The sequence below is a fragment of the Caloenas nicobarica genome, chromosome 1 (genome assembly GCF_036013445.1).
Source record: "Caloenas nicobarica isolate bCalNic1 chromosome 1, bCalNic1.hap1, whole genome shotgun sequence".
NCBI classification, from domain to species: Eukaryota; Metazoa; Chordata; class Aves; order Columbiformes; family Columbidae; genus Caloenas; species Caloenas nicobarica.
Window position 1 is genome coordinate 11,994,630 of NC_088245.1, and position 25,684 is coordinate 12,020,313.

Genomic DNA, 25,684 nt, shown 5'->3' on the forward strand with positions numbered 1-25,684 from the left:
ACGATTAGATTCTCTGTTTCTATGGGGCATATTATACTTGATTTTATCACCAGGCAACACAGCTTTAGACAGTTACATACACACGACAGAAAAAACATGGCCATTAAATCTTTCAATGTTCCTCAGTGTTTGTTAAGTTTTAAAGAAGTTCAACACGAAAATACAGAACATATTCACAATGCAGTACTATAGACTTCTCAGATTCTTTGGGAAGTTTTCTCTTTGTTTGTTTGCCTGTCTATTTTTGCTGACACTGAGAAATAACAAAAATATTCCCAAGATTATTGTGGGTTCTCTGAGCCCAGTAGCTATGGAGGCTTAACATGCTATTTTGGGTTGAATTCTCCCTTACAAAGGAGCAGTGAGTAATAACAAATATGCTACTTCTCTGTCATCATTGTTTCCAAGGGATGGTTTAAAAAGGTTTTCAAGGACATAACATTTCTCAAGGGTGATGAGTGGGCTTTGTTCATTGAACAACAAGATTAAAAGACAAGCAAAAACCTTTTCCAAATATTCAGGCCTCTAACTTTCTGAGAGTTTGAGCATGAGAAGCAGCAGATACTTGTTAATGGTTAGAGATCATGCTGATGAAATAGAAATCTGTGTCCACATGCCCAGGTTACACCATTTAAAACTCTTCTGCTGAAAATTGTGCTTGTTGATAATCTGCTGTACTGTCAGCATATAAATATACATTTTGGCCTGAATGCTATGCAGCCAATGTACCTCTTACAAATCCAAGCAGTAAAAAAGAACAAGTGAGGAAAAATAAGAATGTCCAGAGCATTAGCATGCGTTGTGGCTTAACCTCATCTGGCAACGGAGCACCACGCAGCCCCTCACTCACTAACCCCCTGCAGTGGGATGGGAGAGATAATCAGAAGGGTAAAAGTGGGAGAACTCGTGGGTTGAGATAAAGACAGTTTAATAAATAAATCAAAAGCCATGCATGCAAGCAAAGGAAAACAGGGATTCATTCACTACTTCACGTGGGCAGGCAGGTGTTCAGCCACCTCCAGGACAGCAGGGCTCCATCACATGTAACAGTGACTTGGAAAGACAAACTCCACCATTCCGAACGTCCCCATATTCCTTCTCCCAGCTTTGTATGCTGAGCATGACATCATAGGGAAGGGATGTTGGTCCCTCTGGTCAGTTGGGGTCAGCTGTCCTGGCCGTGTCCCCTCCCAGCTTCTTGTGCACCCGCAGCCCACTCGCTGGTAGGTGATGTCAGGAGCAGAAAAAGCCTTGACCCTGTGTGAACACCGCTCAGCAGTAACTAAAACATTCCTGTGTTATCAACATTATTTTCAGCACAAATCTGAAATATAGCCCCATACTAGCTACTATGAAGAAAGTTAATTCTACTCCAGTCAAAACCAGCAGAGCTTAATAAAATAGATCCATTGACATGGAAAGCATTTTCCTTTTAGCATTTTTTTTTTTCTGGAAAAAAATAAAAGCTCCTTTTGCTTATTTGTGGCATACATGTTTTCCTAAGTTTTTTGCCAGCTATTTAATGTTCATCATGAAGACTGATGTCTGTAATGCTTATTTTCAACCTTGGCAAGTACTGCTGAAAATATTAGCCAAGGTTTTCCAAATCTTTATATCTGGGTATTTTTATGTATCTAGATCTGGATAGGTAGAGGATGACATGAACTATAAGCCAATATTACTGACCAGTTTCCAAGTAGATACTCAAAAGCCCCAGAACTCTGTCTTCAATGTCAAAACATAGCTTTGTTAGATTTTTAGCTGTAAATATTGCACAGTAAATTTTTCCACACTTAGCAAATTAATGTGCATTACAGACAGCTTGAGACATCACTCCACCTAGGTTTTGCAGCTGTTCTGGTTCGCACAAGGATCCTGCCAGCTCTCGAGGCTCTGGAGTTAACTGGAGCTGGATCCGCACCCAGGCACACCCAGCTGCCGCTGCTGCGGTTGGGTGGTGATTCAGGGGTGGACCATCCCCTAAATCAGTGCAGCCAAAGGTGGATGGCTTTGTGCTGTTGGGGGTGCTATCCTTTAAGTGAAATGTTAAACAGAATTCGGGTTACTAGAGTTCGAAGACTCAGACATAGAGTGTGAGCCCATATATAACACTGTGAAAATCTAATCCTCTGACTGTTGTGTTTGACCTACCATCTGCATCTTTGTTTGGCTTCAGTATTCACTTTTATTCTTATCCCCAAGCTTGAGTGTTGTTTGCTATGTGGTGTGAAACAACTGTTCCCTTTAACATGGAGCTGGATGTTGAGAGATATGTTCTCTATACTGTGTTCCCTTCTCTCAGGGCTCTGTTTTAAGACTTTATTAAAGTGGTTTGAGATCCTTGGGGCAGTGTTACTACATGTTATTTTTTTATTAGCTGCTGCAACATAAATATTGGTTACTATTTTTTAAATTGCTTTGTATATATGACCTAAATTTGTAAATCTAATGCTCAAAATGGCATATAAGAAGGTTGAGAGTGCTAACGTTACTCTTTGGAGGCAATGGTCAATTTTTTGCCTTCTACCAGATTTCCTTATGGAACCTACTAAAAATAAATGAATGGTTTCTGTAAGAATAGTTCACATCCTATTCTCCTAATGAATTTCAGAAGAAAGCATATTAAGTTTCGTGCCAAAGCTGCTGATCTGGTCACAGAAAGGTACTTCGGTTTGGTCAAGTAGGCCATTCCTACTCCAGATGAAAATCTCCAAAAATTAAGCAAACTGATTCCATCAATTTTTCCATGGATGTAAGTAGCAAGCAGGATTAGAGCTCTTCCTGGACATTGCGTGTGAGATTGTGTGCTTCTCTGGAGGGTGAAAGAAAAAAGCTTGAGAGAAGAAATGTTTATCAAGTGGAATAATACATGCATTTTATTATTTTTATATACTACTTGCTATCTTTTTTTTTTGCACTATGAACACTTGCTTTGTTAGTTTTACGATATTTACTAATTGCTACATGTAATTTCTGCTATTTGAATGCTTGCATTGTCTCATAGCTAGATTTGCTGTTATGCAATTATTGGTATTAAGTCAACCTGGATGAATAGAATTCTTGTACTTAGAAAGCTGCATACTTTATAAGGCTTTAACAAATTAATTAAACCTGCTATTATTTAGCCTGCAGGTCTAGCTGTATACAGCTTAATGCTAGTTGTAACAGATACAAATGTATTATGAGTCCATAAAGACCTATATATTTTTAGCTAGTATTTATGACTTCCCTCTGCAGTGTTAGGCAACAAATGAAGCTTCTGTGAAACGTTTGTGCTGGGAAACATTATCTAAAACCTCATTATTATGTGGCCAGTTTTTACAACTCAGTCAGTTACACCAATGGGGAGAACCTCAATAAAGTCCAGATTTAGTTTGCTGGTGATAAACACAAGAAGTCTGAACGCCAACTTTCATTCTGTCTGTACTCAGTCCTTTCTCAGACTTACTTCTTCTGCCTCGCTTCAGGGTCACCTTGTTTGACAGTGTGCATCAGTTCAGTGTCTCCCTGACCTATTGAAAATGACATTTTTAATTGCATTTCTATTTTACCTGTCAAGTTTGTTGCCACTAATACTACACCTGGCAAGTCATGCTTTATACAGAAGATTCGCTCATATGGTCACCCTCACATCAGTTCCTTCCATGTCTTGGCTTTTTTATGCCTCTGGAGTGATGTGTGTGCCAGGACCTGCTGACTGTCCTACTGCACCAGGAAAATGATCTTGCAGATCAGGGAGACCAGGGTATTGTAACCCCAGGAAAAGCTCAGGAGCACTTTCTGGAAAACATGCTCCCTTGCAGAAGTCCTTGGCTTCAGCCCCGGGCCAGAATGCCCTGCCCGTCCTCTGCAAGTGCCCCGATGTGGGGGATGTAACCGTTCACACGACCCCATGTGTGGAGCCTGCTATGTTCAGAAACAAAAACTTGGGAGGTCTCTAACGGGCTTGGACCAAGCCCTGTGTAAGACTCAGCATTGCTAATTGACTATTTCTTTGTCTGAAATCTTGCTTCAGTTCATGTCAGAGAAAAGACTGAAAAATAACTCTGAAAATTACTTCAGGAAGTATCAAACCACTTCCGAAAAAAACTGGAGATGCTACCACATTTCCCATGGGAATTCAGCTCTTCTTCTAGCTGAGCCATAGAAGAATAGTGGGAATCAACATTCACAGTAGGATTTCAAGGAAGAAATTACTAAATTTCTTTGAATCTTAATAACTGGCTGCATTATGGAAGAATAGAGAAAGTTTTATTGTTTTATTTCACAGAGACTGAATCATCTTCTTCTGTTCTATTCTATTCTCACTATAAAATAGAAATAATTTTCTTGTTTCCATGATTACTTTATGATCTTTGCAGTACTAGTTACTTTTTTTCCTTAAATCTTCAACTGCTGATCTCCTTTAGCAGAAATGGTCTTGAATTAGATTTAGTCACGCTTCTGCTCATTCCTATCAGTGCAGGCCAATGTCCGGCAAATATGATTATATTGGTGTCCTTATTCAGATTGCTCTGAACATGTCTCTTTCTCTGCCAAGCGTAAATATTTGTTTGTTTGTTAAAAAAATGATTTCTCTGAACTTTTGACTTGTGTAATATTCCTCAAGGCAGTGATATTTATAAGAGTAATGAAAATTTGCACCTTTCTTTGATGACATGAAAGAGGATGGTAGGGTTAACTGAAGACCAGTGTATCCTGCTGCTTCCTTCTGAGCACACAGGGGCAAACATGCATTCTTCTTCACTCTCTGAATTTGCTTTGAAGCACATCTCTGCTATTGGACAAGGCAGTGGCTGTTTCAAAAATTCTTCTACTTTTTGAGCCAAAGCCCTCACATTTTGCATTTGGGACACTGACTCGCCAAGATATACATACATGGCCAAAATATATATATTTTTAGGAAACTTTAGAACTTTTTTCTCACCAGATGTGCATCTGGGTTTTCTTTTCTTCCTATTCTCCCTGTTGTTTTTGTTTTCAGGGTAGTGATGAGTTTATTCCTTGTAATAGCATTCTAATGCAGTGACATAAATCCTCTGCTAATAGGAAACAGAAATAACAAATAGCTTTGTATACATCCAGTGCAAAGCACGTTAAGTATAACAAGAGTAACAAGTGTCAAATAAGACAAGTCAGAAGACCTAGGAGTTGTCAGCGGCATCCCATGTCAGTAACAAGCCTTTGCCATTTCACATGCGGTACTTGGAGGCTGTTGTGTGCTAAAAATTGGGTTGCTAGATTGCATGCTTATTTCTCTCTAGAATATCTATGTTTGGGCAGGTGTTTTTTCTTTATGTTTACAAGAGAAAAGATAATTCTTTTTGCCCACATCAAACTTTCTCTTGTTCGTCAAACATTATAGTTAACCAAGTGAAATATATACTGTTAAAACACAAGGGAACCATGTTTAGGAGGTAGGAGAGGCAGATGGGCTGAGTGATGTCTTAGCTCAATTTTCTGTAACGTGGGAGGCTGGGAGTGAAGTGTATTAGTGTGGGCTTTATAAAAGCCAACTTCCTTCTGACAGGTTTCCCGGGGATATACAAGCAACCCATCCTTCCAGGACCGTAACATTTGAACATCTTTGGACTGAATCTCATGAAACATCTTGGTCACTGAACAGCATAATTTGAACCCATAATGAAAAAACAAATTCGGATTTTGTTTCCAGCCATTGTTATTTTTAGTTAAGCCACAAACCATTAATGGCTGTTTAAAGTAGGGGGTTCCACATTTTCCTCCTCAAACGTGCTGTTTATTTGCTACCCGTGCAAGTACACAGCCAGAGTACTTGGTCCCTCCAAGGACATTGGAAAGGCTTCAGAGGAGCCAGCTTGCACTGAGGCTCTGAGAAGTGATGCTGGCTCTGCTACATGCAGCCTCCTTGGGGATGACTGTTCCCAAATGATTTCTCCCTTCACTTAAGGACAGGCTGAGATGCTACACTTGATCTTACAGGACATGAAAGTGGGCCTTGGCAGTAAGTGCCTTTCCCAGTTACGGTGTTGGATGACTTTTGGCAGGTCACTTTCACTCTTGATGTTTCTGACTTCTCTTCTTTGACTTGTTTAAAAAGGTGCAACTGTTTCTGACAGAGATTGCCTTATTTTTGTGTGGCACAAAGAGTTGCAATTTAGCTTTGAAACTGAAGTAAATTAATACTTTCTGACAAATAAGTTATCAGATAGATATATTAGCGTCTTGGGTGTATGAGAAGTATCTTTCCACTATCCCTCTTCGTTTCCCTAACCTAGAAGGACTCTTCGAAATGGATGTTCTGAAGCACATCCAAGCAAGATTGCATTGAGGCAGCAGGAAGAAAACAGCATGCAAAACAGTTTTCTGCTGTATTGGTGATCTTTTTTCTAGAATGGTATTTTCCCCTCTTTTTGCTTTTTCTTTTAGTTTCTTTTCTTTTCATTTTTCTTTTCTTTTCTTTTCTTTTCTTTTCTTGTATTTTATTTTATTTTATTTTATTTTATTTTATTTTATTTTTTCTTGTCTTGTCTTTTCTCTTTTCTTTTGCTTTCTTTTGCTGTCTTTTCTTTTCTTTTCTTTTCTTTTCTTTTCTTTTCTTTTCTTTTCTTTTCTTTTCTTTTCTTTTCTTTTCTTTTCTTTTCTTCCCATAACCCTCTTATTTCTTGTTGATTATTTCCTCTGCTGGGATAGCAATACATAATTGTGGCAGCCCAGTGTTTATTTACAACTTCCAGCTAAAATTTAGCTTCCTATCTTTCAGTAAGATACTGTTGTGTATTTTAAAACACTGACATCAGTATTCCCATTTGTAATAACTAACCCAATATTTTCATTTCCTTGCTTGTTTTCTTTCCTTTCCCTCATATTTAATTGTCTGTCTTCGCTTTCTTTTTTACCTGAAATTAAAAACTGGTCCAACAGAGCATTTAAAGATGCTTAGTTTGCGTTCCTGAGAAGTCCTAGTGGAACTTCTTGTATGTTTTCAGTTAAACTCCAAGTGCTTAATGTTTTACTGGAGTAGACTCTATTACAACTGTAGCAGATGAAAATCTACCCCTACTTTCTTCTTGTACCCTATTTGAATTCTTTAAAAGTTTCTGGTTTATTTCAACCTTTTAGCCTTGCCTTATTGAAAATACAGCCACTGATCTTTCAGTGGAATCTTGTGAATCCCATTAATTGTAAAATGCATCAGTGCAAAGTTAAAGATCTACAGAGGCTGGATCAGCTCTGAAAGTGTTCAATCTCTTTGGAAGCGTATAAAAGGAAGACAGAATTTAATTTCTCAATTAAAGTTACAATTTGTTGCTCTCACATTGCTAATCATTCCTGTAAAAGACATGCATGACACTGCAGCATTTTAAAACACTTGCAAGCAAAAAAATATATAACCACTGACCTATGGGCCTGGTGTTTTGAAAAATGTCCATGTTCTTTTATTTGAGGAGGTATACTTTCCACCTGTTCTGAGATCTCATGGGGAACTGAGACCATTGGGTGTGCCCTTATGCAGGTCAAGTAAATGGAGAATTATTTGTAGATTGGAGTCAGAGCCTCATCTCTTTAGGCCCTGTTTCAACTCAATAAGTCAAGGCAGGTTCCTTCAGAGGGAGATTCAGAGAATCTAAGCTACTCCCCTGCTCTGTTTGACCCTCTAATTTTTCTCTCAGTAAGAATATATGGAGCTTCTGTAAACTGGGCTCCTCAATTCAGTATTTCAGACCAGATACCTTCAGCGAACTGTGTGACTTTCTGCAGCCTGCATGATCAGCGTATGAACAAACTCACGTCTTCTTGGGGCTTGACTTGATTAGTGGAAAAGAAAGACTAGTGCAAGCCATGCCCCTGCCCTTAGATAACCTGAACCTCTTAAAATGGACCTGCTGAGCACCCTCTTAATTGCTTTTGTATTCAGTGAGTCAGAAATGGTGATAGAGCTATTGGTTTTTGGAAGAATGCCCTTGCTTTTCCTCCTCCTAAAATGTTTGCGGGTCTGTTGTAACTTAATGTCAATCCTGAGTTTGGGTCTGTGGTTTGTGCTGCCATACAAAATATTTTTCACCTTTGACTGACCTGCCTTGTTTAATATTTAAAGGCAATTGATAGATATCAGTTTCCTGTGTGTTTCTTGCCTGTTTATTTGCCCCAGAAGATGATGCTTATATTGTTTTCTAATCCTAACGGCCACAGAAGATTTGGCTTTGGTTTGAGTTGTTAATGTGGTTGAGTGACTCAATAGCAATTATAACATATTTATACTGGATCTACCAACAGACTGAAACAGACGAGGCAACCTGAAGGGAAGTTTCCAATAAGAATATTGGTCTGACAGTGTTCAAAATGCAAATTAGGAACCTAAAATCTTTCAGCCAAAAGCACTGTTTAAAAACTAATTTAAAAGGAACAGACATTTTTTATTAACCTCCTTCCAAATTATTTAAGCCACTATAAAACTTTTTTTTACATTGATATTGCAATAAACTGAAATTATGTAATATGCTGTCCCAGCCATTCTGCACAGAGGTTCAGAACCTGTGGCCCCATCTTGAGTTTATAATCTAAATAAAAAGGACAGACCAAAGTTAGAAGGAGAAGTGGACAAATGAAATTATGTACCCACAGTTGTGCAGCTGGCCAGTAACAGAGCTCAAGTTAATGTAAAAGGCCCTTGTCACCAGAAATATGTATTTTTTTCTGTAAGAAAAGCCTGGGTAATGCCAGCTAAAAGCCAAGTCAATTGGCTTCCAGCAACTTCTCACTATAATAGGCAAAAATGTGTCAACTTAATGAATTCACAAAATGAGACAGAAGACGTAAAAGATGTCTGCTTTGTCGTGAAATGGAATCAGAAATAACACATCCCTTATCACAGTATGGTATTCTGACAGACACACCCACAATAATTAAGTGCTTTTTACCTTGACATATAGCAAAAGAGATGGGATTCTAGTAATGTTTAGTACTCTGTCTGTTCCAGAATGGTAATGCATATTTATATGTCCTTATATCTTAACCATCAGCAGTTATTTTATGCCTTTCCTATTTGTATTTTTTTTCACTAAAGAGGCAAGCTTGTTTGAATACTTGCTCGTTTCTGATTAGATTGTTTTTCCCAAGACTATTGACATAGTTTCCTTTGTTCAACTAAATCTGGCCAAGTACCAATGTCTCCTGAGTAACAGTATCATCACAGCAGAAAAAAGAAGTTCAAACAAATTACACTCTATTTTCATGTGTTGGGCACACATCCACACACAACCACTATTAATTAATGTAATTGAAAGGTCTTATTTTAATTAATACAATAGTTATAAATAACCTTGTCAGATATTTAAAATATCATATTTGAACAACTGAATGGATTTTTGATGTCAGCTACTTGAAGCAGAATTTTTGCAGCATATTTATAAGTTACAGACCAAGGCATAGCACAAAATAGTCAATTTTTGCAACTGTATTTTATGATTTAAAAAAAGAAATTTTAATCAATGTTCGTAAGCGTACTATAGTTCACACTTGGACATGGACTATCTGTCATCTCAGTTGATATGCACAAGCTCATACCAGCTAAAAGCACAGTCCTTTGCCTTATTAGAGAGCTGGATAAAGGAAAACAGAACAGGAGAAAAACTGTATTAATTATGTGATCTGCAGAGTGGAGTGTTCTTTATGGACAGCCTCTAAATATCAGTCACATGCAGCCTGACTGAACTTGCAAACATTTATTCATGTGATTAATTTTTTTTGCATCCATTAAAAGTCACATTTTGATTGCTTCTATAAATAGTATTTTCAGGACATTTCGTTTGCATTGGCTTAGTGTGTGAGGGGCAGTGGGTTATTACATGGCATTTAATGTTATCAGGAAATGAATGTAAATGTATTCAAATTGCAAATATTTTATTGTCTTCCCTTCCTTACTCTCCTGATATGTCACTTGCTTTCTAAGATTAAAAATCCAACAATTTAAATTCTCATGGCAATTACACTCCTGTCTTCATGATTTTTGTCCTGCTCGGAGGTTTTGGATGCAATTACATTTGAGTTCGATATATTTGTAGAGAATTAGATCTTTTTAATTTCAATGCCACAAAGTCAGACGTAGAATCAGACAAAATCCTTAGTTAACTGGTTTCAGATTTTTTTTTTTTTTTTTTTACTGTCACACGTGTCCCTTGAGGTACCAGGTAAGCCAAAGAGAGTTGTATTTTTATCATATTGATGAAATTCACCTACTTCTAGTGGTGTCATCTAAATGTTAGATAACTAGTCTGAGTTAATCATCCAGGCTTCTTTTCTAATCATTAGAGAAAAATAAAACAAAAAGCAGGAACATGTAGAAGAAGGTTGAAATCAATAACAAAAGAGAAAATCATGTTGGTGTGGACAAATTAGGTTCTTGTGTCACTGTCCACTTCAGAAAAGACCTGAAGACAATTACTTTATTCCCTCCTCCTTCAGCAAATTGTTTCTTCTTAGAATAGTCATTGAGTGTTAAGGCTTCCCCTTTCCTCATATCCAAGCCTAAAATATACTGCCCTCATTGTATTATGTTTTAAGCCTGAGGAAGGTAATGGATATTCTGACAGTGCAGGATTTGTGACCATTTCATTCAGTATGAGGAACACTGATGGATTAATTTCTTTCCATCTACTTTATCTTACAAGTTGTAAATCATTAATCGTTCATTCTATGTTGTTCTGTTTCTAGACTGCTGTGCATTGATTTGATGTGATAAAGGGACAGGTTATCTGACAGGCGGTGACAAGTCCAGGGCAGCCCACTTCACCCTCTGGGGTTCAGCTCAGGAATTAAACTTTTGAGTGCAGCAATATCGTATCTGCACAATCATTTCAGTGCAGTGCATGTAAAACAGAATGAAATGCAAAAGGGACATGAAGTGCCAGACTCCAGGAGGTTTTCTGTGTTATGAAATCAACAGGTATTGGTGAATTCTTTTTGTGGTCATGTTTTGAAATATAAAGTGGCATTGCTGTACTGAGTTTACCCACAGAAGAGATGACAATAGTTGTGGCATGCCCCAAGTTAGAGTAAGGGAAGTGCAGTACAGCGAGGAAGTACAGCCAGGAACACATTCGATACACCACTTATGCACCTCAACTGGCATCTAGGTGAGAATTAAGAGCCTGAAATTCAGAATATTAATTCAGTCAAATCCAGCTGTGCTCATAATCAGAAAATTTCGTAGATGAAAGCTGTACTACTGGGCATGCCCAGCACAGTGTTTCTCTTTGCATTAGGTCGGTGAAATAGGTGGCTGCCTAAGGTTTATTTGCATGCAGAACAAAATAATTTCTCTACCTGAATTTTTTGGTGAGCCTGATATGCATGGTCAGGCTTTACCAAACTGCATTAAATGGTCTGTGGCAGCCATTAAAAAAAAAAAAAAAAAAAAGGCAAAAGGCTAATCCGTGGAACATACTTTCAAGTAGCTGGATATGTGCGCTCTCCCCGGTTCTGCCTTAGAGTTGCTGTACCAGAAGGAGAGTCTGACAAGTGTTACAAAGCTGAGAATCACATTTCTAATAATTATTTTCTGCAGTCTAGTTTTGCATTAATACCAGCAATAGAGCCTAAGTGTCTGAACCTCTAGGTCATTTCTCACCCTGAGCTCGTATTGTAACAATTCTTGAAATATTACTTGCAGCCAACTGGTAAAGTTGATAAATTTGGAGACTTTATTTCTGACAGTTGACTGGAGAGCTAAGAATTGATTCTTAATGCTCTAACCATATTTTATGCCAGTGGTTCTCTGCTGATTTCATTGGTGTTGAGAGTATAACATTTGGAGCAATACAGTGAAAAATCAGGTCAGCAGACTAGTGGTCAGTGACGATAAAACCCAGGGTTGTGTAAAGTGGTGTGATTCTCAGGCTAATGATATTCCCATGGAAAGAGTAGATTTAATAACTTTTATAGCACAAATGAGAAAGATAGGTATCTCTAGATTTCAGTGTCTTCACTGGATAATATTTAGGCTTTACAATAGATTGTGACCACAAATACATAAAAATAAGTTGAAATTACTTATTATACACTCAATATGTATCTGATGCAAGAGACTCCTGCTTCTAGAAGCTTTCAGTGCCAGTAAACCACCCAGTAACCCCATATTGAATAGTAAACAGAGCCAAGGAAGAGGGGCAGCTATGAGAGATCAGTTTAACAAAGTTTAAAGTTACTAGAGTTGCTTTTAGTTTTTTGGAACTAATAAGCATTTGAAGTATACTGTGAAATGCTATGAAGGTGAAGCTATTTGAAAGAACTAGTCAAAGTATGTCTTATATAATAGTGAATGCCGTTTAAATAAACACCAGGTAAAACACTTAAACCTGTTGAAAATATCTTGCATTCAAGTTAGGGGTTCAAAAGGTCACTATTTGACATTCCTCCTCATGGGCAGATGTAGTAAAGTTAACATGCCTTTAGTAAACAAATTCTGCTTAAAACCTATTCAGAACTGTCTCTATTCACTCTGTCACAGTCACGTGGTAGAGGTTTCCTTTCTACTACAACAGAATTCATGACATTATCTATTTAATGGAGCGGAAATGGATTGTGCATTAAGCGGCATTACTTTATACGACACAGAAACACTAAAGCATCTGTACATGTAAAATGGAGTGATTTAAATGTATTATGCAATAAGCGTAAATGGTTAGCAGGAACATGAATAATACCTTGAACATAAAAATGCTTTTCTTTTTTTTTTTTTTTTTGGCAAACATACATTAGCTGAACTTAATCGTAATTCTGAAAGACAGGTAAGTGTTGCTATAAACATATAGCAGATGGTTAAACTGACATAAATGAAGGGTGAGAGATTTGTTCAAGGTCAGAGAGCAAGTGCCCAGGAGTTCTGACTTCTGGTTCCCTGTTCTGATCATGAAACAAATCTCCTTTGTTCTAGATACGTGTTATGCTTTAAATGTATAGGCACATTATTTTGCTTATGCTTCCAAAATATGAGTACAAGGCACACAAAAAGGATACAATCTATGAATTTTGCCTTTAAAGTTAGTGTATTTTTAATTTTCTTTCAGGATCAGGGACACAGAGTCATATACTAAGGGCACTTGCATCATCCTCTGCTACAATTAATAGTTTGCTACAGAGATAAGAGGTTGACTGTGATTGACTTCTATCCCATGCTGTCCACTACCACATCCTATCCTATTCCTGCAGTGTACCAATTTTAATCTGTCAGGAATATAAATACCTTTCAGTTTTGGATTGCTGTCTGAGTCCTTCCTTCCTTGAACCTTCTATTTCTATGCAGAACCTCTAAGAGGTCCATGTAGTATTTTAGAAGAGTACGTTATTCTTCTTGTCTCTTCTGTCTTTTACCTGGAAGCAAAGATTTCCTTTTTCTCTTCATTGATATTCAGCACATTCAGTTGAACTAATATCTCACTCCTGTTAGAGCTTGTCCTTATCTTAAAGTGGTGGTGCTGTAACCATGAGATGCTTCCTAATTGGGAGTTGAATATAAACAAGTAGGTTTTATGTAATTTTTTTATATCTATGACATGCAAAAGAGAGAATTCTTATACTTTTTTCCTTCTTTTGGCCGAATACTGGGTGGTCATCCTGCCGAATAAATACGGCAAGTCTAGTTTACACATGGAGTGAGTGACTGAAGAAGGTTTATTTATTTAAATGACTTCCCATTCAGATGAAATCTAAACAGAAAAGTATAAAAGTTATCTCTTAAATCCAAACCAGAGTTTTGGCTGAGCTTAGTAAGTCTGAAGAGTCTGGACTTAAAACAAACAAACAAACAAATCTCTCTTTTTGCATATGAAACACACTTGAAATAACTTCCTCCAGCTATTTCATTTTAATTGCAAAGGCTTTTTATTGAACATTACCAAGTGCAACCCAAAAACAACCCTGTCAAATAAAAACCAAACTGTTACCTCCACTTTACATATGTAACTCAGAGAGTTTATTTAACATGTCTTAAGTCAAAAAGCAAAATACCAGCAGGACAGGATTTAGAGTTGGGTGGACTCTAATCCACCAGGCTGTGTTCAGCCCACTAAACACGACTTTTATTGTACACCCAAATACCAGCTGGTGATCACTTGAAGATTGATGGTAGCATGCAGCTCTGGAATGTGCTCCTAAATTCACTTTGTGTCAGTCTTCATGGTGTGAAAAAGAGTGAAATATGGTTACATTCTGTGTGTTTAAACAGCAAGCACGCTACCCACTGAACACATCTCCCTGCAGGGCTTGAGCTCGGCACTCCTACACCCACTCAGCCACATCTCAAAAATGACACCTAACAGTGGCGGACCCACTGCCAGCTTCTGAATCCACACAGAAATAAAGTAAGCTTAAATAAAATAATGTTCAATGCACACATGCTTCTAAGTATTTTGGTTTTGAAATTGACATGAAAAAAACTTCTAGGTCTTAATTAAGTCAATATTGAAAGTACTCATAAGAACCCTAGGCATTCAGCAACAGAAACAGTGAACTTTGATGGTGAAATTAGTAATTTCCAGTTGCCTCCAACCTCTGAATTCTTCTAGGGTACATGGCCAAACACTGTGTCCAGTGAAGCAGGTTGTGGCATTACAGTCATCTGGAAAAAAAAAAAAATCATCTTAGTGTGCAATCTGATGAAAACACCTGGCTATTCCTCTGATGGGAGTGAATGCATTTAATACACCAGAAAAATGTATTTCAAGGGGAAAAAAAAACCCAAACCAAAACAAAAAAAACAGGAAAACTTTTAAGGATAGGCTTGACCTTTGCTCTTCTAACAAACCAAAATTTTCTTGGCTTCAGGAGGCATCTCAAACACCCACGTCCCAAAAGCAGCTTGTTTCCTGTCAAAAGGCTGGGTGGCCTCTTGGACGCAAAATCAAATTTAATCAAAGAGCCAAAATTAGGCTACACGGGATAATTTAACCATACAGAACAACAAAGAAATATAGAAAAACTAATTAAGAGTATTGTGGAGAAGTATTCTACTATTCTGATGTTCCTATTCTAGAAGTAGAAATATCAATAGGAGATTTGGATACAGTTGTGAAAGAACTGTGGAATTGAGTGTGGCTGTTGCTTTTAGCAAAGTTCATTATCTCCAATATAATGACCCTTCTGGCATCATGTTGGACTAGGGGTTCATTGAAGGTTCACTGAAGGGGCGATGCCATTTGTTGACCTCCAGCTGCTTTGTTTTCTCACATAGTGGAGTGAGAATAAGTGTTTCTTTTATCCTTCCCAGATGTAAAGCAGAGCTTTCTAACTTTCTAGACTTCGTATAAAGAGATGTTTATCTGATATATAGACAAGAGTGATTAGATACCAGGTATACCAGGTATATGCATACCATTGACCGATAGGAAGCAAGAAAACACACTAAAAAAGGAAGCAGCACTTTACCTACCTGTTTCCTTATTTTTGCTATAGATGACTTGTCTTCTTTTATGAGCATCCCTCTGTATTCAGAATTGTCTGTGTCTGACACCTTTGATTCACCAATCCATTGATATGAATTTATTAATGAAATTCCTTTGAATGTGAAATACTGCCCTCCAAGCCTCTTCAGCTCATGGCTGAGTAAATTTTATATTATTTTACTGAAGAATGAATAAAAGCTAAGCTCTTAGGGTTTAGCTTGATCTCTTTATGCCTGATGTTTGCCTGATAGCTAATCCTAATTTGATTAAAATGATAATAATAATAATGAAACTGTAACCAAGCCTGCATATACTGACTTGCCCTTTTTTATACAGAGTGGGGTTGAAAAGTGACTCTTTGAAAGAGAGAAAGGAATATAATGAAAAGGGTTCCTCTCCCTTACCACAGTGAAGTGGGTTCTTACTTTATTACAGAAACCATAATGAAATATTTCAGTGGTTGAGCTGTGTTTTCTCAATAAGTTTTTATTAGCTCTGGCAACAAGCATAATTCTGCGGCTTAGCGACAATATGCTCAGAGAGGAAAAGGAGGACTGTGCATGTGAGTTGATGTGAAGAGCTTTCTCACTCAGAAAAGCTAAGAGACTACTATCATACTTCCATTATTTAAGATGATTATTTTGCAACATTTTATAGTTCCTCAGTACCCTTCAGAGGCGTGGCTATTGGTGCATCAATGAACACCTTAACACCTCAAAACTGCACATTTGGGGAATACCTGCTTCTGTCAGTTTTGCAAAGGGCAAATTATGTCTTCGGTGTCTACAGGCTACCTTAGTGGACCTGAAAACACACTCCTACATTCAAAGAGAAAGGCAAACTTGCGGAGAGAGACAATACAAGCAGTAAAACAACCTACCTTTCACTTGACCTTACTTGCTGTCCCCCTGTTGCTCTCTTTCCCTCCCCAGTATTCAGAAACATCCCAGGTGACATCATCTGCCACAACAGTTTGTGAGGAGTAAGTAGATACTCAAACCTGAGCCTTAAAAGGTTTGCTTTTATCACAAAAATAACAGCCTGGATGTGATGCAAAACTAATAAGAAGCCCACTCAGACCTCGTTCTCCTCCAGAGGTCAACCCATGAGTGGCAAACGGGATGAAGATGAATGAATTAGGAGAACAGCTCACAAGTCTCATGTTATTGCCCAGTTCTGAGTTGGAGAATAGCACTAGCTTCTATTTTAATTCATGTTTCAGACACACAATTACAATAATTCATTTTATTCCATTTCTCATATCTTTCTTTAAGTTTGGATCAAAGAGTTTTGGTGTCTGCATACAGTCAGGACTTCAGATGGCCAGTCAGTCTGATAGCTACTTGGAACATTCTCTGTCTGACTGAGCATCACAAGAGGATGCACAGCCATTCCTCCTATGACGTGATTGCTGGTCCACTAGAAAAAAAGAGCAAAAGAGAAAACACAAGAGATTACAATGAAAAGATATACTGCTCCCAGAAGAAGAAAAATAATGTGGAATTTGTCTGACTTCTCCATGGGTGTGGCTTTTTTTCTTGCTCCATCTCAAAAATAATGTCATACTTGGCAATCAAAAACTTCTCACTCCTGCGTCTGGAAAGCAAAAACATCTCAAGCCCCATGGCAAAGCCACTGTGTGCACCCAGGCTAGTGGGTGAGATGGGCTGAGCTTGTGCAGCTGTAGGCAATGTGGCAAGGACCCTCTCCCTGTCTTTTGGAAAGACATAAAAGAGTAAACTCAGTACAGCTGTGCAGACTCTGCAGTATGCAGCTTACAGCTCTTGGAGTGCATTTTGCACACTGCTGAGCTGTTATACACAATCTTGTTATACACAAGATGTGGAGAAGACTGGCTCCCACCTGATGTGCCTAACTCAACTGCAGTAATCTTAAACCCGGTTGGCCTGTCTTCATGGCTCTCCCTGCTTGCCAAAATTGTCTCTTTGGTTGCGGGACTGAAAATGAGAATAAAGCCTGGATACATTAATAATGGGCAGAAATGAGGAAGGTAATATTTGAATAATCTTCTTTTGGAAAGTTCTGTTGAGCGGCAGTATTTGTGACATCTTCTGAAATAAAACCCACAAATTGCAATTATGTGAAGGGGTAACGTTGATGACTGTTAAAATTATAAGGTCACACTACTTATTAAAAAATAAGAAGTCCACATTTCAGTGTTTTTATTGAAATGTCCATACAGACTTCAGAGGAGTTATTCCAGGTTTCCAGTTAGGTAAGTGGAGGAATAATCTGAAAATTATGCCAAGAAGTGTCTACAGCCTAGCGAGACTGGCTGGCTGGAGGGTGTGGGTGGTCTTGCATGATTCTCAGTGGAGGAATCTCAATACTGGAATATTTGGCAAGACTTGGAATAGCTGTGCAACTGCAGTGTGGAAAAAAGTTGACATATTTTTCCTCTTTGTTTTGGAGTGGAGCTTCTAATGTGGAATGTGGTGTGATTTCATCATGACAATATCTGTGTAAGTAAAAAAAAAAATCAGTGTTTTAATAGTGTCTGTTCTTCATAATGTAAAGCTTCAATAAAAATGCACTTGTGGGGTACATTGGGTTGATGAATGTGCCACAGAGCCACGCTAATACATTTTGCCACATACAAGTAAGTGACTTTCTCTTGTTGTGTGTTTGCCTTTGCTTAGAAAACACATTCCTTCTGCACAAAACTGGCAGCTGCCCACACCTCAGTGGATCTGCCCCTCCTTTGTTCTTCAAAGTAGCAAATCGAAGATGAAAAATTCTCTGATGGTTTTTGATAGTTTCAACAAAACAGCACACTGTCATGAGTGATTCCTCTCTCAGTACAACATTTAAAAAGCCCCAAGATCTAAAGCCAGTTAATACTCTATTGTGAAATTTTTAAAGACTATGAGTTATCAGGATTTTAGGATTTCTCTGCGTCTTAGGAATTGTAAAAAAAGAACTCATCTACTGACATATGTGAATGCTCTGCTTACGGTCGACTATTAACTGGTATGTCTTTTCCTATCAACACATGGTCCCCTTCACAAAGAGCTATTGAGTGTTTTACAGCTCCTAATGTGTATGCTGAGCTGCTCAAGGTGACAGATTGTTCTTCAGACATGCTAGAGCTACCTCTGAGCCTGGTTCTCCAAAGACTTAACCTCAGTGCTATTAATTCTATTTATAAAAGACTGCAGTATCTCAATCCAGTAATGCTTAAATTCCATTTTCGACTCATTTAGCAAATATACTAACAAGTATTCAAGGTGTATATTTATACCAGATCATATTTAGATATTGTTGACATTTCTATGTTATTTACTCTCATGCCAAATACACCAATTAAGTTTTCTTCTAGCAAATTACACATTTTACCTCTGGGCAAAGAGGGTTTCTGTTTTAGCCTGTACTGTCTGAACTCCCTTCCTCCCTATCCTCCAAGTGATCTTGTTAATTAGTTAGCGTGTGATTTTATGAGCACTTGTAAATCTATTTTCTCACCTCTCACTCGCTCTTTTTTTTTTTTTTAATAAAAATTTAATTAAAACCCTTTCAGACAGATTCAGAAGCTAGCAAGTGTGCACATCTGTGATTTCCAGTCCTTATAAACCTATTACCTCCTTATACAAAAAGCCAAATTTCATTCTAACAGCATTAAAAGAATTACAAAGACTTCTCATGCATGGAGAAGAGATAAAGAGATAAAGAAAAGGTCAAAGGTCCACCTGAGCTTTTTGGGCCCCGTGTGGTTAAGGCACACAAGGGACTGACTAGTAGCACATCTGGCTGCTTGTGGCTCTTTGACCAAATGACTGCGTTACCAATTTATAATCAGCTTCACTTGAGAGCTGGCTGAGGGTTGGGTTTTAGTTTGAACACTGCATGAACAGTGGCAAAATGCTTCAGCAGCTCTCTTATCTCACCTCCCTTAAGTAGAAGGAATCAATACAGATTTCTTCAAAGAAAAGGAATATCGACAGTGCAAAGGTGACTCGTTCTGGAGTTTTGAAAGGAAATAGTCAGACTTTCCTTGTTCTCTTTCCGTACATAAAATTCAACAAAACAGTCACATTGTATCCTCACACAGTTAAAAAGCAATATTATAAATAACAGACTTTTTTCAGAGATATGATGTAAACTATAAAAAACAATACATTTGTTTCTTCCATTTCCTTACACTAAAAAATCAGAAATAAAGCTAAGAAAAAAATAGTTAAATTATTAGATTATGATGAACTACGATACCTTTTAACTAGATCTTTTTGAGTCATTTCTATTATTAAGCTACAAAACAGAGAAGTTAATACAGAGTAGAAAAAAAAATAGAACTTTTCTTGTGGCTGAAGCATTTTTTGAAATAATTTTTGTAACTTTGCAGATATGTCTGGTTTCACTCACATTTTCAAAGTATATAACCATTCCTTTCAATGCTAGCAATATTGTGTACAGTGTCTCTCTAAATTTATATGTGCAAATTACTTTTTTGTCTGTTCAGAAGTGACCTGTGAGTAAAAGAGTGCCATTTCCATTTGATGTTATAAGCAAAAACATCATTCTACTTAAATATTTCTTTATATGGGGTTATATGGGGGGGCGAGCAGGAAAAGGGGGTTTCATTCCAGTTCCTGGAAGGTGAGATTTTACTTTGCAGTTTCACCTTTGACATGGGCTGGCATATTCGTTGGCACAGACTCAAGGCTTAATGAGGCTTAAGAGAGTCTTTCAGCCTCCTTAACTAGAAGCTCACATCAAACCTACTGCTGGATGTACACAAGGCCGGTTGGTTGTGCACCCCATGCCCCACGAGGGAATAAAATAAAACACCATTGTATTGCTGACTTCCAAATCACTAGGGCTACATAAATTCCATGCCAGTTTAGGCAGTAGAGGTTTCCTGGGGAGATGTAGCCCATCCTTCTGGAAAGTTGTGTTTGTCCCCTTCCCTGTGGTGCTGCGTGTGAGCCTGGATTGCTCTGCTTTACTCCCTGCTTGTTTTGAGGCACATACACCAAATCTCTGCCTCTGCTCTGAGCTTCCCTATAAACAGCCTTCTGAGACGGAATCCTTATGCCAGCAGGAAAGAAGAGGAAAAACATATTATTTCTTGTACTTTACCGCAGGGGATCCTAAATTAAAAGCTTGACAGAGCAGACTAGATCTGCTCAAAGCAGCCCTGCCAGGCTGGAAACCCAGGGATGGTTTAGTGCAGAGAGAACCACATGCACTCTCTCATGTATTGTAGTTTATCCGCAGTTTATCAGTGGATAAATTCAGTGCTTTGAACTTGGGTTGGGGATGCTTGCATTCCATGGCTGCAGTTTTGCCAAATTCTGCAAGGTAAAGATATTTCTTGATTATACTGAACTTTTCAGTGACAAGTGTATATGTGGATCTGCAAACAGGAAATAATAATGTTTTGGGATGTTCATGCTAAAAATTATATTAGTTTCTGTAACGTGTAGAAAACATCCATATTAGGATGGCTATCAGCGAAGTCACTGATATCAGTGTCTTATCTTACATATTAGGGATTACCATATCCTTTATGTTAGAAAAGTTAGGCTGTGTTTGCAGCATTGTGACGCCAGTGAATCTGAATTAAGGAGTGATGAAAGGTTGATGCTGAGTGATTAAATAAGGCATTCAGAGGACAACTTGATGAGCGGTTCTATACCCATGTGCAGGTTGGACAATTTGGGTATAACAGACTGTGTCTGTCAGCAGGAGAGATATCTCCACCTTCCTAGATTACTGGTATCTGATAGCTGTGATTTTTTTGTTCTGGCCAACACAATGAATTTTGAGCATTACAAAGGCTTTTGTGATGTTAATGATAGATATTACACAAACATTTTGTTGTTTCTCCTGTGAGAACACACCTTTTTAAAAAATAATACTTGCATTTTTTTGTGGTGGATTAGAAGGATAATTAAAGAGTAGTTGTTAAACTGTCTAATTGTCAGTAAGCCATACAGTATGTATGGAGAAATCTCCCAAACATTGGGATGCCCAAAATGTGCAGTTCAGTAATAATAATAGTTCTGGGGAGACAACTCACTGCAGCTTTTGTTTTTCATTAAAAGGAATGAGAGCTACATAACCTGTCTGCTAAGATCAAATTTTTGACAGTAGGAATCAAGTTGGTATTGGCTTTATCATCGTGGAAAGACAAAACTAAATTCACTGACTGTTAAAAAAAGGATGAACAAAGATTATTCTTGTATCATTAAGGATCACAGTTATTTGCATGTGGAATATATTATATTTTTTTAATTATCAAACAAAATTGTTAATATTCACAGAGAGCTGTCAACAACATCATTCTCCATACAGGGTTTACTGTATTGAATGTTTGGTTAAATTGCCAAAGCATGGAATACACTCTGAAAGTCAGTAAATGTTTATATCATTATTTTACAAAAACTTTTGGATATGAAAAGGCATGTGGAAGACCTTACGGCATCCTTCCAGCCACCGCCCTTTCCAAATAACAACACCCTGATAGTAAATCTTTAAAAAATTAAATTTTCTGGGGTGATTCTGTGGTAAATGTTGTTAAAAGAAAGTAAAATTTGATCAATTATAAATTCCGTCTCCGCTTGCTTGAGTAGCCCTAAGAGGCTAATAAAGTGTAAGCTTCAGCACTGAAAGAAATAAAACTAATAAATCTGTATGAGAGTATTTGTTTCAGGACTTTCCTTCCCTCCTATGAATGGCGTAGAGTTCTGTAGTCTAGTGGCATGTCATGAGGTATTCTCAGCAGCAGCAGCTTGGTGGAGACAGGTTACCCTTCAGGTGCCTTAGAAAGAATATAATTGCAAAGAGGTTAAAAATCCCAGAAAATAATGGATTTTAATAGATGAAAATTCTGGAAATCAAATATCTGTTGCTGGTTTTATCTCACTCTTAATCATCATGATCTTGATCGTCTTTTATGTCAATCATGATTTATTCACTGCCAGTCATTGTCAGTCACCAGAGCAATAAGAAGGGGCATTATGTTGTGCAGTCGCTGTGCTCACATTTACCCAGCGTTGTGCGGGAAACTGCTCCCTCTCCCAGTTTATCTGTGCTTTCCTAGGATATCAAATATACATTATGAGAAGGTTAAGTTTCACCTTACAGCTGCCGAATATTACAGTAAAGTTAATAAGGCCACCAGGAAAAGAGATGAGCGCTGGGCTTGTTATGAAAGGTCAGTCTGAGAATTTCAGGGAGAGCAAAGGGATTGCGTTTTAATGGCACTATGCTGGTGAGTCTCCCTGGTGCCTTTGAAAATACAAGATAAAAGCTTACAGGGAGGATTTTTTTTATAATAAATAAAGAAATACATTGATTTTTCAAGTGTTGAAGAAAGCCTTCTCAAAATGATATGAACAAATTTCATATATATTACATGAGTACTGTTTCAGTTTAAGCTTTTAGGCACAGACTGTAAATCTTGAGTGTATGTTTATCTTTTGTTGAGGGACATATGAAATAGAAATACTATTATTATTTTTTTTAATATTACCATAAATAAATGCATGTAGGCAGCCCTTAGCTCCTGAAAGCTGTCACGCATCTGAGTGAATCAGAACATCATATCTTTCAGTAATTGAGTATATTTTTCATCTTCCTATGAAATTATCTATCATGATAAAAATTAGGTGGAGTTATATGTCATATTTATCAATGCACATCGTATTCTGATAAGTGTTCCTTCAGTCACTAGATCTTTAGCAGACAGGTATAAGTCTAAGACTTCAGCCTTTGGCTGTATATTGTCAAAAATTGTTGTCCAAGTAATTTTCAAAGAAAAAATTATGCTTCCACCTAAATATTTGTTTTACAGAAAGTGCATACTATAGGCACACGTTTTTGGTTTTTTGGTTTTTGTTTGTTTGTTTATTTTAACAGAGCGAATATTCAAAAATAGTTTTGTTTTGAGAGTTTTGTTCTCCAAAATGTCATTGGCCCATGTTAATCTAGTCATCTAAAAGGCAAAGATGATTAATTTTGGAAAAGATAGCTACTGTTTTCTATAGGGAAATAATGAGCTTTAGCAACAGTGACAAGCTATATTATCCCATATGAACAGTTTGTGAAAGGGATGTGGACTCAATTCTTAGATTTATGAATAAACATCATAGGGGGCTTCATTTTCATATGTATTGTGTATTTTCCACCTTTTTAGAGTCACACGGAACACAATTCAGTAATAATGCTCATGAGGTAAGAAAGCATAATTATATGTTAAATATTTTAATAGGGACAAATAGATTATTAAAGTTTCTTGAGAAGTATCCCTTCTGTTATTACTGAAAAGAAAAATAATCTGAATGGAGGACAAAACATATTGGCCAAGCAAAGACAGAAATGCTGAGCTTTCTCAAGGGCAACACGTAATAATTATATTGCAGATGTTTGTGCTGTTCCTGTAACAGACCTGATCCTGCACTATGGAAATCAAAGGATGCTTTTCACTTCACTTCACTTCACTTCACTTCACTTCACTTCACTTCATTGGGAGGAAGTTTTATGTAGAAAAAAAAGAACTAGTTTACAGTTCTGATAGTTCGGTCTGAATCTCATAAACAACTGAATAAATGGGCACATTCAAGCTTGACTGAATACCTGAATACATATTGTTTTTTTAAAACAAGCCATGCATGGTGATGAAATTAAAAAAAATGACCTTGAAAAAGATACAAACCTATTCTTAGTGAACCCCCCATTAGGAAAAGAAAGTAAACTGTTCTTATGTAGTTTTCATTGATCTTGTGGATTTTCTGCTGTCATAAACTTCAAAATGTATTGAACCCATTGATTAACTTAATATATGATCTTCTTTAAAAGCTAAAGCTGTAAATAATCATAACCATTAAAATAAGAATTAATTAGATTAATGAATAACAGCAATGCCTGATTTTTATGAGATATGTCTAGATACCTAATGTATTTAAAAATTGCATTAAAGCTGGGGAAAAAAAATATTTTAACTTGAGCATTACATTATTACCAACTGTCTGATGAAGGTATTTCATCTCTTATTGACTCCACTTGCATTTAAAGATTCCTTTATTTAGAAAGAAATTCACTTGCGAAGCAAGAAAGCCAACTGAACCACTTTATTAACTTGTTGTCTTTACTGTTTCAGAGCTGCAAGAAACTAAGACCTCTGAGTATCACAGAATATCCCACAGTCCCCTGGATTACAGGATATTATTAATGGATGAAGATCAGGATCGAATCTATGTGGGCAGCAAAGATCATATCCTGTCTTTGAATATTAACAATATAAGCCAGGACCCTCTCAGTGTAAGTTCAAGATTTGAGAATCCCAGGTTTTTTTACTATGTGCCTTTCTTTTTAAGACAAAAAAAGCGTGTTTCATTATTTTCAGCAGGCAGAAGCCCAGGCCTGCATCTAATTGAACTGCTAGTTCTTTTTTTATGTGTAATGCAAGATGAACAAGCTATTAGCCTGACTGCTCCTCAAACACTGTTCAAAAATTGACCCATTTACTCATTTCGAAGCCACATTCAGCATGGCTTGGCCTCACAAGGAAAATTTGTATGGGTTGATAGTTTCCAGTCCGGTCCAAGATTTAAGATAATTCAGAGACACATTTTTAAAAGAAGCCTGTAAGGAAGAATAAGATACATGCGATAATTTTGAGGCCGCGAGGAAAAAAAACGACGGAGTCGCCTTTAACCTTCAACTATATTTTTATTTTGTGCTCTGAAGCCTAATTGCCAAACTCTTTTCCCGTCTTTGTTATGTCTGTGTCAGCCCTTGCCCTTCACTTGGGTGGCTGGAACACCTCCTGTTTGGGGTTTTTTTGGACACCATGACCCTTGCTGGAACATCTCCTGTTCGGGGCTTCCTGGACACTCTGACCTTCATCTCCCTCTTGACGCCACCTATTTTCCAGCTTCTCTCGCTTACTGAGATGCCATTTTCTAAGGACCTTCTGTGTCCCACCTCCCCAAACTGTAGTAGGCAGCCTGTATCTAAAAAGAATCAAATTATCAAGCGTTTAAAACACTTTTGCAGATTCTTCTTTTGTTTCCAGAGCCAGTTGAAATCCAGCTTCTTTGCTTTTAGAATAGATGGCCTACTTGTGTGCCAAGAAGCCTGACTGTAAAGATATTACTTCTCTACAGACTTTGCCTTGCCTATCTTTAGATTATCACAGCTACAACATTACCTTAAACTGTAGTGTAAAGGCCTAGTTCTACCAAATGCATCCAATCCTTTAATCTACGGGCTTAATTACTGTACCTCAGGGGTATCGAGGG

General features: G+C 37.5%; 1 protein-coding gene across 1 annotated transcript in view; it reads left to right on the top strand.

The window, feature by feature from the left end:
• Positions 1–25,684, top strand: part of SEMA3C (semaphorin 3C) — a 124,605-nt gene that overhangs the window by 45,549 nt on the left and 53,372 nt on the right. The window contains exon 3 of the mRNA XM_065627898.1: positions 24,541–24,701. Within this exon, the coding sequence (XP_065483970.1) occupies positions 24,541–24,701 (161 nt within the window). The remainder of the gene's footprint in view (positions 1–24,540; positions 24,702–25,684) is intronic.